At 38.9% G+C, this 16,135-nt stretch overlaps 1 protein-coding gene across 2 annotated transcripts in view; it reads right to left on the reverse strand.

The window, feature by feature from the left end:
* gabrb3 (gamma-aminobutyric acid type A receptor subunit beta3) overlaps positions 1-16,135 on the reverse strand; it is a 63,443-nt gene that overhangs the window by 9,937 nt on the left and 37,371 nt on the right. For both annotated transcript variants that reach the window (XM_065956121.1, XM_065956120.1), the window contains exons 5-8: positions 6,301-6,521; positions 5,447-5,529; positions 4,739-4,876; positions 1,966-2,118 (exon numbers count right to left, since the gene is read on the reverse strand). In XM_065956121.1, the coding sequence (XP_065812193.1) occupies positions 1,966-2,118; positions 4,739-4,876; positions 5,447-5,529; positions 6,301-6,521 (595 nt within the window). The remainder of the gene's footprint in view (positions 1-1,965; positions 2,119-4,738; positions 4,877-5,446; positions 5,530-6,300; positions 6,522-16,135) is intronic.

A 16,135-nucleotide genomic window follows, 5' to 3' on the forward strand; every position in this document is an offset into this window, starting at 1 on the left:
GTTGTTTCAGCAGATGTAAACTTGCATTGCCTGAACAAAAACCTCAGAACTTTTTCCCTAATGTGGCAGGATTTTTTAAAATTCAGGAAATATTTTATAGTATTAGAGATCAACGCAGTAAGGGATGTCGGGGTGTTTTCCAGTGATGAACTGAGCCTCATATTTGTGGAAAGACTGAGTCATCCCAGTTCAGTCTCCTGTTGCACCACAGAGCAGCACCAGTCCAAAACAGACAGAGAGGAATGTACAGCCATCATAACAGTTCATTTGAATGTGATGTATGTGTTGGAAGCTCTGCATGCATTTGATATTGATAAATTGAGCTTGGTATTTGAGTGTGATGTTGCATCCCTGATATTTTCCTCCATGTCCTCTGCTGGATGGTTTTGTTTTTCATACTTGTGCTGATACCACACCAAGGTTCACATTTCAAAATAATGTTTTGGGGCGTTTTTGAATTAGGTCAAACAAATGCTGTTTTATAACATCTTAATTTTCAGATAACAAAAGAGGCTGAATCTCTAAATTTTATATATTTTTTAAAGTTATTTTATCTTCCATTTTGCCTTCATTAGATACAACTGAAGAGAGACAGGAAATGTTGGGGGGATCTAGCAGGGGATGACATGCAGCAAAGGGCCAAGGCTGCTGTGGTGAGGACTATAGCCTATACGTACATGGGCGAGCAATATAACCACTAGGTTACATCTTTTGGATGCTTTTTGTTGTACTTGTAGATATTGTCCTTACACCCCTGCAGCAATCAATAAGTGAAAAACCCTTTAAAAAGGAAAAAAAAATGTGCTGCTGACTTGGTACTTACCTGTCTACGTCCATGTGCAAACTTTACCTGGGCACTTATTGCACATATTAGCACAATCTTTCATGAGCTATGGCAAGGCCGCCTTCTCTGATTAGCACTTTCAAATCCAGCCTCTTATTGCTGTTTCTTGTTAAAGGTACCTCTAATTCTATTAAGTTTATGAACGTCTACAAACACAAGGGTAAAAACAAAGCTTTGTCTTACAGTAGTTTCCCAGCCACTACACTCAGGACCATATTCACCAAAGGACTGTGCTGCTTTTGTTCCCGATAAACTTGTGCAAATGAATCCAATAGACATTGTCTAATTCAAAATAACACCTGGTGAAACGCACCCTGAATTGTGCTGCAGAGCTACAATCGTCTATGTGCACCGGTACTTGTTGCACATAGTTAGATGAGCCATTAGTCAGTCAATTGTGGAAAAAAACTGTCCCCTTTTCTATGCAAAAAAAGCATCATTGGGGGAAAAAAAGCATTTAATTCACAAACACCGGCACTAACAGCCACACAGTTACAGTAGAGTGGAGCCAAAACCATCTGTTGAGGCCAGGTGGTTTATCAGTGAAGTCACAGGAAAGAGATGTCACATGCACACTTTCCAGTGATCAGGAAACACTTTAAAAATACATTATATGTGTGTCTGTAAATATTACTTTTAATGTTACCAGTGGTTAAATCAGTCTGGGGCTGTCAGCAGATGTTTTTTCTTTTCTCTTTTTTTAAGTGCCCTTGCCGGCTCTATTTGGAGAAGGAAGCTTTGTTTAAATGCCAACAGTTATTTTATATTCTTCAAGTCTGGCATGAAAAAAAAAAGTTCCCCCTCCCCTCCTAGCTCATCTTCTTTTTGTGGACATGAGAGTGAAGCTTGATGCAGAGTAAAGGTGAAGACGGCTTTTCTCCACATTGAGAAGGAGTAGACACAGGAGCAAAGGATGCCCAATTTTTGGAACTATTAGTAAACACAATCCATTCATAGTGAATCCGACCCTCAAAGTGCAGCTTGGAACTGCCAAGTCTCCACTCTGAAAAGGTGGTCATCGTTCAAAAGCCTGCAGACCAAGACTGTGAATCATCAAAGACATCAGACTGAAGGCGAAACCTCCAGAGCTGAGGTCAATCTACAGCACAGACACATCATACCTAATGCAACTCTGGCAGCTGAGGCGTCATAATTTATCCAGAACGACACCCAGGATAAGATGGTGATGAGTATGGAGGGCATGTACGTCTGCAGGATGAAGTATCCGATGTTTCGCTTCAGCTTGAAGCTTAGAGAAAGTCGAGGGTAGGCACCTGCAGGAGAAGGGAGAGAAGAAGAACCAAAAAGAGGTTTTATTCAAGAGGAACAAGAGGATTCTTCTCCGTTGAAGTAAACATGCGTGTGTCACACTGGAATCACACACACAAGATTATCTGTGTTCAAACAAAAAACTTCTGTTCACACACATACTGTTTTTGAAAAATAGTTTCAGGCAGTAACCCCTGGGTCTGAAAAATGAAGCCATCTCAAAACTGACAAACGCTGCAGTACCTCAAATTGAGGTACTGATTGTCTCTTGAGCCACAACATAGCTGCCTGCTTGCATTTCATATGCATCACGTTATGTCAGTGAAGCATGTCTCTTATTGGCACAGCTGATCCTCCTGACAGATCAGAGTGGAATTTGTGACTGTGCAGATCTAAATTGCCTGTACAAAGACAACAAACTATTTTATCTACTTAAAATAAAGACACAAATATTTCCCCATGTTTCAAACCAAAAGCAAAAATAAAGCAGGTGCTAAACTCACCAGTCTGTGGATGGTTTGTTACTTTAAATGGCCTCAATGAGAGCTTCTGGTATCTCGTTAATTCAGAAAAACAGAGCTTTTATTTTCTCATGAGAAAGCAATACGCTTCCACACTTTTGTTTAACTTTAGTGATCAGAATAAGGGAAAGGATAGCTTTATTTTTAGCACTTGCTATTGTCAGAGTGACTCATTTTCAAGACACAAGATTATACCTGAGACTCTGCAGTCACTAAACAGTTTGTGCAAACATTAAGCGACCTTGTGTCCCCATAATGGTGTCCTCTGTAAGCGTAATAAGTGATGAAGCTTCCACCTGTGTTCCTCTCTGTGTCCTGGAAGAACCGTCTCATGTTAAAAGCTTCTGCAGGCATTCATTAAAGTTTATTAGCATCATGATTTGACCCTGACTGTAATGAGCTCTAATAACCCTCTCTGAATTATCTTCTCAGAAATGTTTGGACAATATTCATCCTACTCTGTGTTAATTCAGCTGGGGGAATAATATCTGTTGTGGGCCTCTGAGTTTTTGTGTTATAAGAGAATAATTCATGCTGTCTGCGCTCGGCCTCATGAATGAACAATATTTCTGTCAGTACAAACCCCCATTCTTTTAATTGAGAGCTTGAAGAAACAGAGGGCTGATTGCCTTTGTGTTATTATTCCTACTTCAGATGAATCAGTGCGAGAGGTCATGAAATGATTTCTATCTTGTAATAAGAAAACATCTTAGTTGTGGATGAACTCCTCCAAGAAAACAAAAATAACAAAAAGGAGATCGACTGATATTGAAAGTGATAATCAAAGTTTAGAGATCCAGAAAACTACTTTAGTTATCACATTGTTTTACTTCAAGTAATAAAAACACAGATTTGTGCCAACAAATCAGAGCAGTTTTGTTTATTCTATCAGAAATTACTTTGATTTTGTTTTGATTTTGTTTGTTTTTTTAGTGGGTAGGGACCTGTCATGTGATCAGCAACTCCTAAAATAAAGGCGGTCGTCAGCTGTTACTTACTTTAAGGAAACAAATTCTTCTGTCTGTAAAAACTGTCCTTCGGGTTATGCTGTTTGAATTGATCCAAAATTAAAACCAGAGAAGTTTTTGAAGCAGAAAGTTAAGACTGCTTTCTTCCTCATCATCTGGTTTTAGATCTTCTGATGAAACAATATGGCAAAACACGGCTAGCAAGAGGCATCTGGCTGCAAGTTGTTGTTTCCATGATCTTGTTTGATTGGAATTTGAAAAAAAAGCATTTAGCTGTTTGTTATTTTAGGAAGATAAAGCATTTTAAGATTATCTAAAATTGACACCGTAACCAAAAAAACCTCAATATGCCCTTTCATTCTGCCAATAAAGAAACAATTCTTAAAACCTCTGTAGTATCAAAAACACAAGGTGTTCTTTAGAATAAAAAAATACAAATATTTATTTTCAGGTTTCTAGGTTCAGAGTTGTTTTTTCATCTTTATAGTTTGTGTCTTTATTGAGCAAAGCCGATGGGAAACATCTCAGATTTAAATGTGTTCCTTCTATTTATGACAGATTTAAATTCATTCATCTACTTCTACCAGCTGAAGAAGCTGAGTAGGGTTTTCTGGCACAACCTCACCAACTACCAAGGTGCATGGAGAGGGAAAGGCTTGAAGAACTCAAACTAGGGGAGGTATGAAATGTAAAGAAATGTAAAACAAAAAAGGTCTATTTAAATGATTCTTGTAATGTGTTTCTTCTTCTTCTTCTTGAAGTTGATCCTCATATGACAAGTGTTGACAGAGCTTATTAACATCTACTAATAATGTTAATGACTTGTTTCACCTTTTAGATAACATGAAAGAGATTCAAGAGCTACTAAGAATTTATCAAAGCTCCAAGAATCTATTGTACACAACATTAAGGAAAAGTACTCATTCAGATGTCCTTCGGGTTAAGGTATAACTCCTTAAAAATAAGACCTTCAGATGTTACTGGGAGTCATTGATTCAACATTTCAATTATTCAGCTGTTTTAAGAACCATGCACTCACATAGGAGCAGCAGATGCAGCGGGTGTGAGTTTTAAACAAAAGTAAGAAAAGTTTCTGAGCGTTACACAAACAGTACAGCTTTATGTTTTTTACTCACCGGTGGAAAAGACAACGTTCCTGGAAACCAGTTTGTAGTCCACTATGGAGAACTGGGGGAGCTCGATGCGTGTCACCCCGGTCACAGCCGTGTCTCCTCCTTTCCAGTAAAACTCGATGTCATCTGTCGTGTATCCGTCTGCAAACAGAGACACAAAAAGCAGACGGTAAGGTATGAGTCTTAGGAATGTTAAAGCTCTGAAAAGTGACAGCCCGTTCTTTTTGTCCAAGGTCTGAAACTGTATGTATTTTTATTTGTTTGAGGGAGATCTGGAGGCTGATTTACACTTAGTCATATGAATCAAATAGACTCAACTGATTGGTGTAAATCTATATGTGGATGTGTGTCACTGCAGGCCGACATGCTTACAACACATGCAAGGGGATCCATTAGCACACAGATAGCCCAACATGTCCTACAGACTGGTGAAGTTTGACTAATCATTACTGAACTGGAACATGGAGATCACCGTCTGGTCCGAGTCATTCTGCAGCTCTAACCGGAGAGGGTGCAGCAGGCAATCTCATTGAGCAACGACAGCTTAATAAATCGAAAGCAATTCAGCAGTCGGTGCACTTTCTGTCTGCAGGAGATGAGGAGTGTGAGAACTTTTTTTATGAGACTAACGGCGCTGTTCACGGCGATGAAAAAGTGCTGCTGTCCGCCGCATTTATTTTACGGCGTACACGATGTGGAGCTCAAACTTACAACTCTCAATTTCCAGAGTGCAGTTCTGTTCGTCCAGCGGATATCTCCTCAGATCCATCATGCAGGCTGCTGTTGTCGTGATTCTGGAGCAAAAGAAAAGCAGAAGAGAGGAACACTAATCAGGTGACCCTGTTTTAAACGCAGCGGCTCATTTCTGAAGCCGTGATAACAAACAGGAAATTCAAAGTGATGTACTCCTAAAACAGTTTGTGTTGAGATGAGATACAAACTAATTTAATCCGGAACAAATTATTGTGCAAGGGATCCTGCAACGCAGACAGTCATTATTATCTGTTTGGAAGTCAGAGTCCTTGTCAATTAGTACTAATGGCACTTCCAGGCTTTTTGGAGCTGCAGTGTGAGTCTGAGAATCCATCCAGTCCAAAATGAACACATGAGATGAGTTATATGATATGAGCTGGAGGAGGCTTAATGGCTTCAACAAAACAAATAAAACATTAAAACCCTTCATACACTTCCCTGCACGTATGATGGATAGATAGATGATAGATTGGAGGTGACGGCACCAAGGCTGAGAGTTACTGCAAAAGAAATGTGACTGTGATTTTTAGCCAGTCGTTGAACCCCCCCACAGGAGTTTGTACTAGATGTTGAAATGTATTAATAGTGGTGATGGGCGATATGTTTCTGGCCTAGAAATGATTTCTGTAAACAAAGACAAAAGAGTGAAATGGGGTGTTGGGGTATAATCTGACCTAGGAGGGTATGAGATAGGCTATCCTGTTTATGTATGAACTAGACTAGCCCAGAATAAACCTGGGATATACAACTGGCTCGCCCACCTGGGTGTGGTCTGTGGAGGGGGTATATTTCAGGCTGATTCACAGACTCACCTGAGGCCGTAGAGAACAGTGCCGTCCGGGTGTAGTCGAATCATCCGGTTCTTCACAGTGACACCGTGAACAAAAGACTTCTTGTCATTGAGGAAGTATGTGTCGGGGACCCAGAGCTGGTCTGCCACTCTGTTGTCCAGGGTCAGGTTCAGAGGGATCCCCACATAGGCCAGTCTCTTATCTCTCCAATACTGCTGGAAGTACATGGTCAATGTGTAGTCCTGTGGGGACAAAAAACAGACGAGTTAAACTTCAGGATAAGTGAGAGGAATGCTGTGATATCATGTGGTATACATTATAAACGTTATGATTTGGTGTTATTTAGTTTTGTGTTTAGTGTTTCTCTATGTTGTAGTGGGTTTTTATGTATTTTTATTTTGTAGTTGTCTTCAGTGTTTCTTGTGTCCATTCCTTCCTCTGTGTGTTTCCCTCCGTTGTGATTGCCCTCATTGTCTTCACCTGTGTTTGATTACCCCATGTCTATTTAGTCTCTGTGTTTCTTTCCTTTTGTGTCAGTTCATTGTAGGTGTTTGTCGGTGGCATTTGTTGCATGTCAGTATACCTTTGGCGCCTTCTCTTGTTGGATTTTTTTGGAAGTAAGTTTTTGTTCGCCTTTTGTTTGAAGAATAAATTGTTTTAGTGAATCCTGCATCTGGATCCTGCTCTTCGTTTTTGCGATCCGTGACAATAACGACAGTAGTAGCTGAGACTGTCCAATCAATAGCCAGCCTTTCTTACAAGACAGTCATTGAGAGACGTGACTGTTGTCCAGAGCTTTTGGATGGATCTTTTGCAACAAATATATGGGGTGCCGGTGAAGTAGTGGTTAGTTTAAACGCCATATGTACAGAGGCTATTGTCCTTGAGCAGGGCTGCCCTGGTTCCAGAACGACCAGTGGCTCCATTCCCAACTCTCTCTATTTGTGACTCTATCCCTGTCTCTCTAATAAAGTCATAAAAAGACCCAAAACAATCTTTTAAATAAAAGGTCGTACACATGAACATGTAAGACAGTGATTCTCCCCAGTTTGCTCTGAGTCACTGTGCTTTGAGACCGTTCGGTACAGACCGGCCCTCAGACTATAGATCTCCATTAGTGCAGGCACAGCATCAACACTTTGTTTCAGATTAGTGACTCACCACATTTACCAGATAGATGGTTACATATACATTTAAAGAGACAGAGTCATAAGGAGATAGAGAAGTATAAATACTGAAACAGACATAGATAGGGTGTAGGTGGTGATGAAGACTCAGAATAAATCAATAATTATAGATTTATTTAGACACAGATGTATATACTGCACAGCCTTTAAATACTTACATAAACAGTACATTTATAAATATGTACAGATAAATACCGATAGATGTATAAAAGTTAAATGATGGAGAAAGATGTCCAATCAATGATGTAAAGAGATATAAGAGAGAAGAGCATATGAATGGATGGATAAATAGATATATATTTTATATATTAACAGCTCGACGTGCATTGACATCAGGCAGTTTCAATAATTGATTCAGAGTTCATTCACAGCTCGATCCATCAAACACAAAAGCTTTTCTTCCCGCTCTTTAATGGAGCTCTTTACCAGCTCGCTCAGCGTTATTCTGCTGACTAATGTTCTCTTTAATAAATAAGCACGTCTCAGGAAATAAACAAAAAACTTTGCCCTGTGCAACCATTTCAATCGCCTGGTGCGAAAACTGTTTTCACTGTACAGGTTTTTAAAAAATATCCACATTTTCCTTTTGGATGTAAAATCAATAAAGGATTTTATTTTTACACTCTGAACCAATAACTTTCAAGGGGTCCTTACCTGGAAAACTGCTGACCCCATCTAGTAAAAATAAAGATTTTTCAATCACTTTTGTCGGTGAGTTCATTAAAAAAAGAGACTTTGGTGGACAGGGACATGCTGCAATGTGCATGGCTGACAAATTGTGGGCTTGTTCTGTTGTGCGTTGGATATATTACACCACGTGATATGACTGACAGTATAATATAAAACATTATTGATTCATGTGAATAATTCAGTGTGTGTGTGTGTGTGTGTGTGTGTGTGTGTGTGTACAAACAACACAAAGATGTGTTCATTCAACTCCCCAATGGTAAAAGTTTCCTCTGCTGAAACAGGATGGCTTTGGGGCGGCTAGTTACTCTTGATGGTCACTTTACATAGCAACCTCTGTCATCAGTGTGTGAATGTGTAGGTGTGACCTACGGTGCAAAAGCACTTTGAGTAGTCAGAAGACTAGAAAAGCACGAAAAAAGCTCATCTCTTAAATGACTATTTAAGAAGAAGCCCGCAGACATGCTCTTCCTCCCAGTCCTCTTTCACCCCACAGAGCAGAAGAAGCCCTCATTACTCCCTCTAACCATACACCACTCAGATGTAGGCAGAGTGAATCAGCTTTACACAACACTCCTTATGGAGCCCATCCACCATCTCACTCAACGTCTGGATCCAAAGTCTGTTTCAGATCTTCAGATCACACCTCAGTAGTGATCTAAAACCTTGTTTCAGCATCTCAGAAACAAAGCTATGACACATCACTGTAACTGTTACACACCGTATACTGTATACATCCTCCAGCTCCTAGTGTAACCTGCACAGTCCAACAGGGATCTATTTTACTCCTCAGTGTATTCTCCAGCATGCGTGAGCAGCGAATCATCTTCTTGCAATACAATGAAAGCAGGCAAACTTTGAGTCAATTTGCTTTCAGTGGGTCCATGTTTTTACTCTCACTTAAAGAGCGTGGGGCCAATTAGTTCCTTAATTAATGACCTGTTAGCTAAAAAAAAAAAACTACCAGCATTGAGTATTCCACCAATTAGTGACATGGTTAGTTATTTTCCAGGGCATTGATTACTGACTGACAGTGATGCAAACAAGTGAACATCAGAGTTTACATGTTTTATAAATGAAGATAGCCTTACCTGCTCAGTGTGTCAGCGAACAGGGTAAGCAAAGTGTTTAATAAAGTTTGGAAACGCCTGGCATGGTTCTATTTCACAAAGCTTTTTGCAAATCTTTTGCAAAGGCAAACATAACAAGCAATGCTAAAATCATTTAATTCTTTTTCACAGTAATGAAGGAAATTCTTAGTGCTACATACATATACGATTGAAGATGGTTATGTTTCCTCAAATAGGTGTGATAAGGGTCATATCATTTGCATCATACTCATGGCCTGGGGGGAATGGGTGTCATTCTTTGTCTTTACATCGACTTTGTGTGTTACAGGACTAGTTGATCATTTTGTGTAGCTTTTGGTCATAATGCTACTTTCTGTCAAGCAGCAAATGGAAAGCAGGTTCCCCAAACAAAATCCTCCAGATAGATCTTAATTTGATCCGTGTTTTGGCCCCCTAAAGGGTGAAGTTGTTTGTCGTCAGGTATTTAGACGACAAGAGACAGAAGGAGGTTTTGTTCTGAGCACCGGGCGACTAAACGAGGCCCAGTGGGAGGAAGAGTCTGTCGTATCGTCTTCGGCTCGGAGAGCATACTATTACATACTCAGACGTGGTTACTGTGTGCCAGTCAAACATCGTCTACGTCAACCCAACGCCAGGAGATCTGCTGGGAATACAGGAATAGCACTGAGAGATGCTTGTCCCGTGCAAGAGGGGGGCTTTTCATCACTCTGTGAGACGGCTGAGTGTTCCCAGGAGAATTCAAACTGGATGTTTTACAAGCCAGGCGTTTACTAGATTCATTCACTCACTGCATCCTCCCACACAACATTTAACAAAACCTTTTTATGAAATGATTTCATTGCCGTCACCACCTTCAAACAGGATGTTTGTCTCAGGTGTGCTATTTTTGGAGAGTGGAGGGATTTGGGCACAAAAGAAAAAAAACTTTTTTTCTGTAAGATCATGGCAATCATAATTTTTTTTTTCTCCAGTCATCACAGCATCTGTGACGCACACTGAATCTGAGACAGGATGAAATAATTTAAATCTTTTGAGCTCCATATTCATTTTTGTAGGCTTGAAAGATGGACCAAAATAACATACACCTTTATATGTAAATGCATTTTGCAGTACTTTATGCCACATGTCAAGTTTAAACTCAACATTTTTAATGTAAGCATGAACTACAGGATGAGGATACCTTTTAATAATAAAAATAAACATGCATTAATTAACATGTCATGCATTAAGGATTATACTTTATATAACTATTAAAACATGAATGCATGTTTGATCATTATTAATACCTCTCTAGAATATTAGAATCAAATAAATAATCTTTGTGCTGGTACGCTTAAAGGTCACATATTATTCAAAAGACACTAACATGTTTTTCTTACACTAATATGTGTCATTAGTCTGTCTACAAACCCCCAAATTATGAGAAAAGTCCATCCTCTCCATCTTTTGCCTGCTCCATTTTTCAGAAAAAGTGTGCTCAAACAGGCTGTTTGGAGATTTTCCCTTCATGGCATCACAAAGGGCAGTAACCCCTCCCCCAGGTGGGTGACACTCCCACAGCTAGGTGTTTGTTCTGCCCTCTGAGTCTGCCTTCTCACCGTAACAATAGGACATGGAGTGAGAAAGCCCAAGCCACATCCAGAGAGGGGGGCGTGGTCAGACACAGCTCATTTACATTTAAAGGTACAGACACAGAAACAGCTTGTTCTGAGCAGAGCTGAAATAGAGGGGTTTAGAGACATGATCAAATACAGAATCAGTGTGGATTCAGAACAAGAAACCTCACAGACATGTTCTGAGGAGCTCTGAGACTGATTTACACTTGTTGAAAAGAATGATACTAATTGACAAATCTAGAGTTATTCAGCCACAATTAGCTTCATGTAAATCAGGTGTATCAACACAAGAAGAGCACTTTGAGCTCCAGTTTTATTTTAAGCACCTTGTTAAAGTGACGAGTAGAGAAATTCTGCTGCTCAGAGGGTTTATTTCGCTGCAGGGTCACGTCCCACTACTTTATAACAGTAAATGCAGCATTGTTCCAGCACAGTACAAAACTCAGCATGTTGTTCAAAGAGGACTATTTCTAGCTGACTTCTCCTTACCTTGTGAGTATTTGTGGCCTCTGGCTATTTGATGTGTTATGTGGCTGACTTATTAACTGAGCCCTTCGATATAAATCTGAGAACATCTGTAGTTTGAGTTTTTTAGGGCTACACTCCCCGCAGGCAGAAGGTGGATAATGTTAAAGTGTCAAACTGGAGGGCTGTTTTAGCACATGATGGATCTGTCTTCTCACTGGCTCAAACTGAGGATAGTGGAAAAACAGTGCTGGGGGGGATCATGCTTTACAGTTTAACGTCCTAAATGAGCCACGACAGGTGCTTCCTTAAAAGTGTAGAAACTCTTTTGGGTCATATCTAAAGGAGAGATCCCTATAGAGGAGCTCAAATCCATACATAAAGCACAAATACTATTGATTGTTCCAAAAGCAAAACGTGAATGTGTTATGTGTTTAAAATAACTACAGAATAGAAAAGCACACAGAGCACTCTTAATTTCCGAGCTATAAATAGAGGAGAGGAGCGAGTAAAGTAAGAAATATATTAATAATCCCATTTCCTAGACAACAAGCTCTGCAGCTCGCCCACACGGGCTATAACGGGCGAATACAACATGTGAATGTGGCTGTTTGGAAGCACAGCTCAAACACTGACATGCTCTCCACTTCTCTAAAAAAAGAGAGGGAGAGTGATTTCTGTGGTCTGTATATGGACCACAGTATGACTGAGCAGACAGAACAGTCCTTTGAATTAATATACAAATGAAATCTCACTAAAATATGTATTGTAGACATTTAAAGAGATTGGAAGGTGTGAGATGGTTGTTGGAAATCTTGCAATAACATATTGTAGTGTCACTAAAAAGCTTCCTGAAATGATGAATTTTTGAATACATTTTTTTTATAATTTACATTTTATCTCCTATTAATTTAAAAACCTGATCTCAGTTGAATATCTTCTACTTTTCACTGAAATCAACTACACTATGGCTTCCTCATACCCAGAAAGTAAAGCATGTGAATTGTAAACAAACTATAAAACTTTATTGACAAAAGAGCTAAACCCAGAAACCAAACAGGTTAACACATGGAATAATACCAGATAATAACAGATCACTTGTGTTGGTGTATGTTGCAGCATATACAGTTATTTTGAATCAGTTTCACTATTTCATAGTTTGACCACCAGAGAGTACATATAAGAGATGATTTATTTGTGCTTTGAAACATCCCTCACAGTATGGTTCTTGATCTTTCAGCTTCTCTTGTCAATTACTAAGGCAATGCTAACGCTCCTCTGATTTCATATATATATATACAGTACATCTCTAGGAGAAAACCTAACACGTATAGTAAATATAAACCTAATAGTTCATGTTGTGAATCTGTTACAGTTCCATTGACAGTATGGTGGAAAGGCCTGTGGTGTGATGCTAAAGGTTACATTATGCATCTTTAGCGGGCTGATTAAAATATCTGTATTTGACCACCTGGCCTCCCAGCTTTGTCACATCTCCACCAAAATCCTTTTGCAAAAGTTTGTGTTCTTGTGTTTAAAACTGAAAAATGACACTCGTCTTACTTTTCAGTTTTAAACCTCCCACATATTGGTCAGCAAACTCTGTACTTGGTCGCTTGTAATTAAAAATTAATCATTTAATTATTGCACTTTTTTGCTTTTTAAGAGAGTTAGAGAAGAAGGAAATACCTCTCTCTCATCTGTAAGGAAATAATCTGGCTAGCAGCCACTTAGCCTAGCTGAGCAAAAAGCAAAGAGGAAAAAAGAAACAGCAAAACTTTCTCTGTCAAAAAATAAATTAGATGCAAAATACAACTGAAAGTTGGGTCATTGTGTCCTTAAATATCTATAAAAATGATTGCTAAATCATAATAACATGTTTAACAGGTTGGCTGTTCAGTTCTGTGGCTGGATCAAACCTACATTTACAGACCAGTTACTGTACGGTTCAGGTGTTATATTAAAGTTCACCCCGTCCCAGAAAGAAGCTACTTTTAATTCAGCCACACAATTCCCCATGAGAGAAAGCGTAAGGTAAACTAAAGAATAGTGTGTTTCAGTGTGAGGTATATGGAACAGATCTGTGCATCACCGTCACAAGCATCCTGCTCTCTGTGAGAGTCAGGGAGAGAAAGTTGATCATGAGCCAAGTTTGCTTGTGTCGAGGAAACACTCTCTGCAGCATGCTCTGCTTTTCATAGAGCTCTACTGTGGGTCTGGAATACATCCTTAAACTGAAATTGAACGTTTTGTATTTCTACTTCATAAAGTTGTTTTTCAAACTCATGAAAACACACTGATAAATGAATTCTTAATAACATCAAATTGAAACAGAAATGGCCCGACATATTATCAATGTATGCCGGCTGTAGCCGAACTAAAGGGTAACTACTCCGGCGATCTTTATTAACTGAATGTGAAGAGAGAAACCACACCACTAACATGAGCGTGTTGAGGTACATTAAAAGAGACAAGACGTGCACTGCATTGCAGATCTATCCTTTCTGTTTCCCAGCAACAACACCTTACACTAACTATTATAGGTAGTCTTTGATTTTATTTATGGATTAGAAGTTACTGCTAATAACACATAACACATACAGCTACATAAAGACACAGTTCAGAGAATTCAGGCTCTTTCATGGCCTCCCTTATTTATCATACAGAAACACAAGTTTAACTTGTAGCATCTGTTTCAAAGTACTCCTTAGAGTCTTTTAAACGTTAATCTTTGAAGTCAAACAACTGTTTTAAGATATACCCTTTTGCTTTATTAGACCTAAGCATGGAGCAAAGTTGTAGGACATGTCCATCCCGGCGGCGTCTTGAAACACTTCTCAATACTAGGTGTCTCAGACTGACATATTAAATGTTATGTTGAAAGTGACTAAATGTATAATAGAGCTCCTTTAAGTACACACTATAGTGCATTTCTCTTTGCACATACATGCACAAATTGAAAATGATTTGGTTGCATATTAACTGTTCAGTAGTGAAACAAATAATTTAAGATAAAGAAATAGTCTAAGTTTTATTAGCGATTTCATTGTGTTTAGTTCTGCTTGTTTTTTCATGAAGTTATGGCTTCTCTCTGTGTGGTATCGTGCGTCCCAGTTTTTGCCCAGGACAGATGTCCTCTTCATCAAGCTGCACAATAAATGACTGACAGGTCTCATCCTCGAGCAGACATCCATATGGAGGCCTCACTGGTCTGACTGGACACCACAAACGTCACCCACCATGCAGGCTGTCAGAAATGTTCGCATCAGATTCTTAACAGTAGACAGCTGCTTTTGATTTGTTATATTTCTATCAAATCATCCAAGCCATCCATGCCTAAATACATTCAAGACAAAAAATATAAAGCACTCAGTTGCACATTTGTGTTTCAATGAACAGAAATAACTTTTCAAGAGTGTCAAGATGTTTTTAAAAGATTTGAGTCATTTCATCCACAGATTTCATACATCAGCAATAAGTTAGAAATGTATGAACTGGGCTCAAGAGACTTGACTTTGACGTGATTTTTAGGGACAGCTAAGCTTGTGATATATAGTCTGGATTTGTTAAGGGATACTCTAGCACCTAGATTTATTATATTTTACAGAAAACATCTCAAATGGCTTATGGTCGAGGTGTGAAGGTCTTTTAAAGGAATATCATAATAACAAAAGCCAGGTGTCAAGGTGTCAAGGTTTTGGGTTTGTAGCAAGAAAAAACAAAAGTGATGGAGACGGACGGTCAGGCTGTGACAAATACCGTAAATCATCATCTCTGAATCAAATCTGTGTCAGCCCTGATTTTACTTCCTAGAAGCTCTATCGTAAATCTACTTTGCTCCTTGGGTTTTTGTCTTGAATGTAACGTAGACAAACTCCTTCAGTGACACTAATACTCAGAATACTCTGGTTAAATTGATCTTCAATTTCAGGCATTAAGAAATCAAAAGATGGAAAGAGCATTGACTTGGGGTCTCTCTGCAGTTTAAAATAACCCAACAATGTACAATGTTTCTACAAATGTCTGTGACCTCTTTCAATAAATTAAAGAATAACTAATAAAGATACTATACTATAAACAACTGTCCCACTCGAAATATATGTAGTTTAAAAATGTGAAAGAAAACAGGAAATGTTTGTCAGACCTTCAAAAGCACAAAAACAGTTTGACAGTATGGTACTCTTGTTTAGTTAGTTTATACCTTGTTTTGTTGCTTGGTTGTAATTTTCTATCTTTTTTGGTCATTTTCTACCCTAGTGGTGCTTGTGTGTATTCTTGTGTTTAGTTCTTTATGTTTTCCTGTTTTATTTTGAAGTTCGATTGTTACTTCCTCCCTTTGTGTGTTTCCCTCCCTTTTTGATTGCCTTCATCAGTTTCACCTGTGTCTTGTTTGTCACACCTGTATTTCATTGGCTCTTGGTCTGGAACTGAAAGAGTAAGCCTTTGTTTTTCAAATACATCTTCAGTTTTATTATTACCGGTAATTTGCACTTGGGTCTACCTTTTATTTTTGACAGTAAGATTAAGTATCAAACCTCTTTCAAATAAACAGCAAGGAAATGAACTACAGCAGATCGTACATACCAGTGACACTGCAGAGATGATACAGATTGATTTTTTGTGTGTTGCTTGTGTTTCTCCCTTTGCAGATGAAGTGCAGGTGAACTTAACTTCTTTATCTCGGCCTGTTATTTGACCCACAGAGCAGGTCAGGAGTCAGGACATCTTCATTAAGAAAGACTAAGGTAACAATGTGAAGAAGTGAGTTATTCCACAGTGGCTATTCCACAGAAACTCACGCAATAAAATG

Source organism: Labrus bergylta, chromosome 6 (genome assembly GCF_963930695.1).
Source record: "Labrus bergylta chromosome 6, fLabBer1.1, whole genome shotgun sequence".
Classification (NCBI taxonomy): domain Eukaryota; kingdom Metazoa; phylum Chordata; class Actinopteri; order Labriformes; family Labridae; genus Labrus; species Labrus bergylta.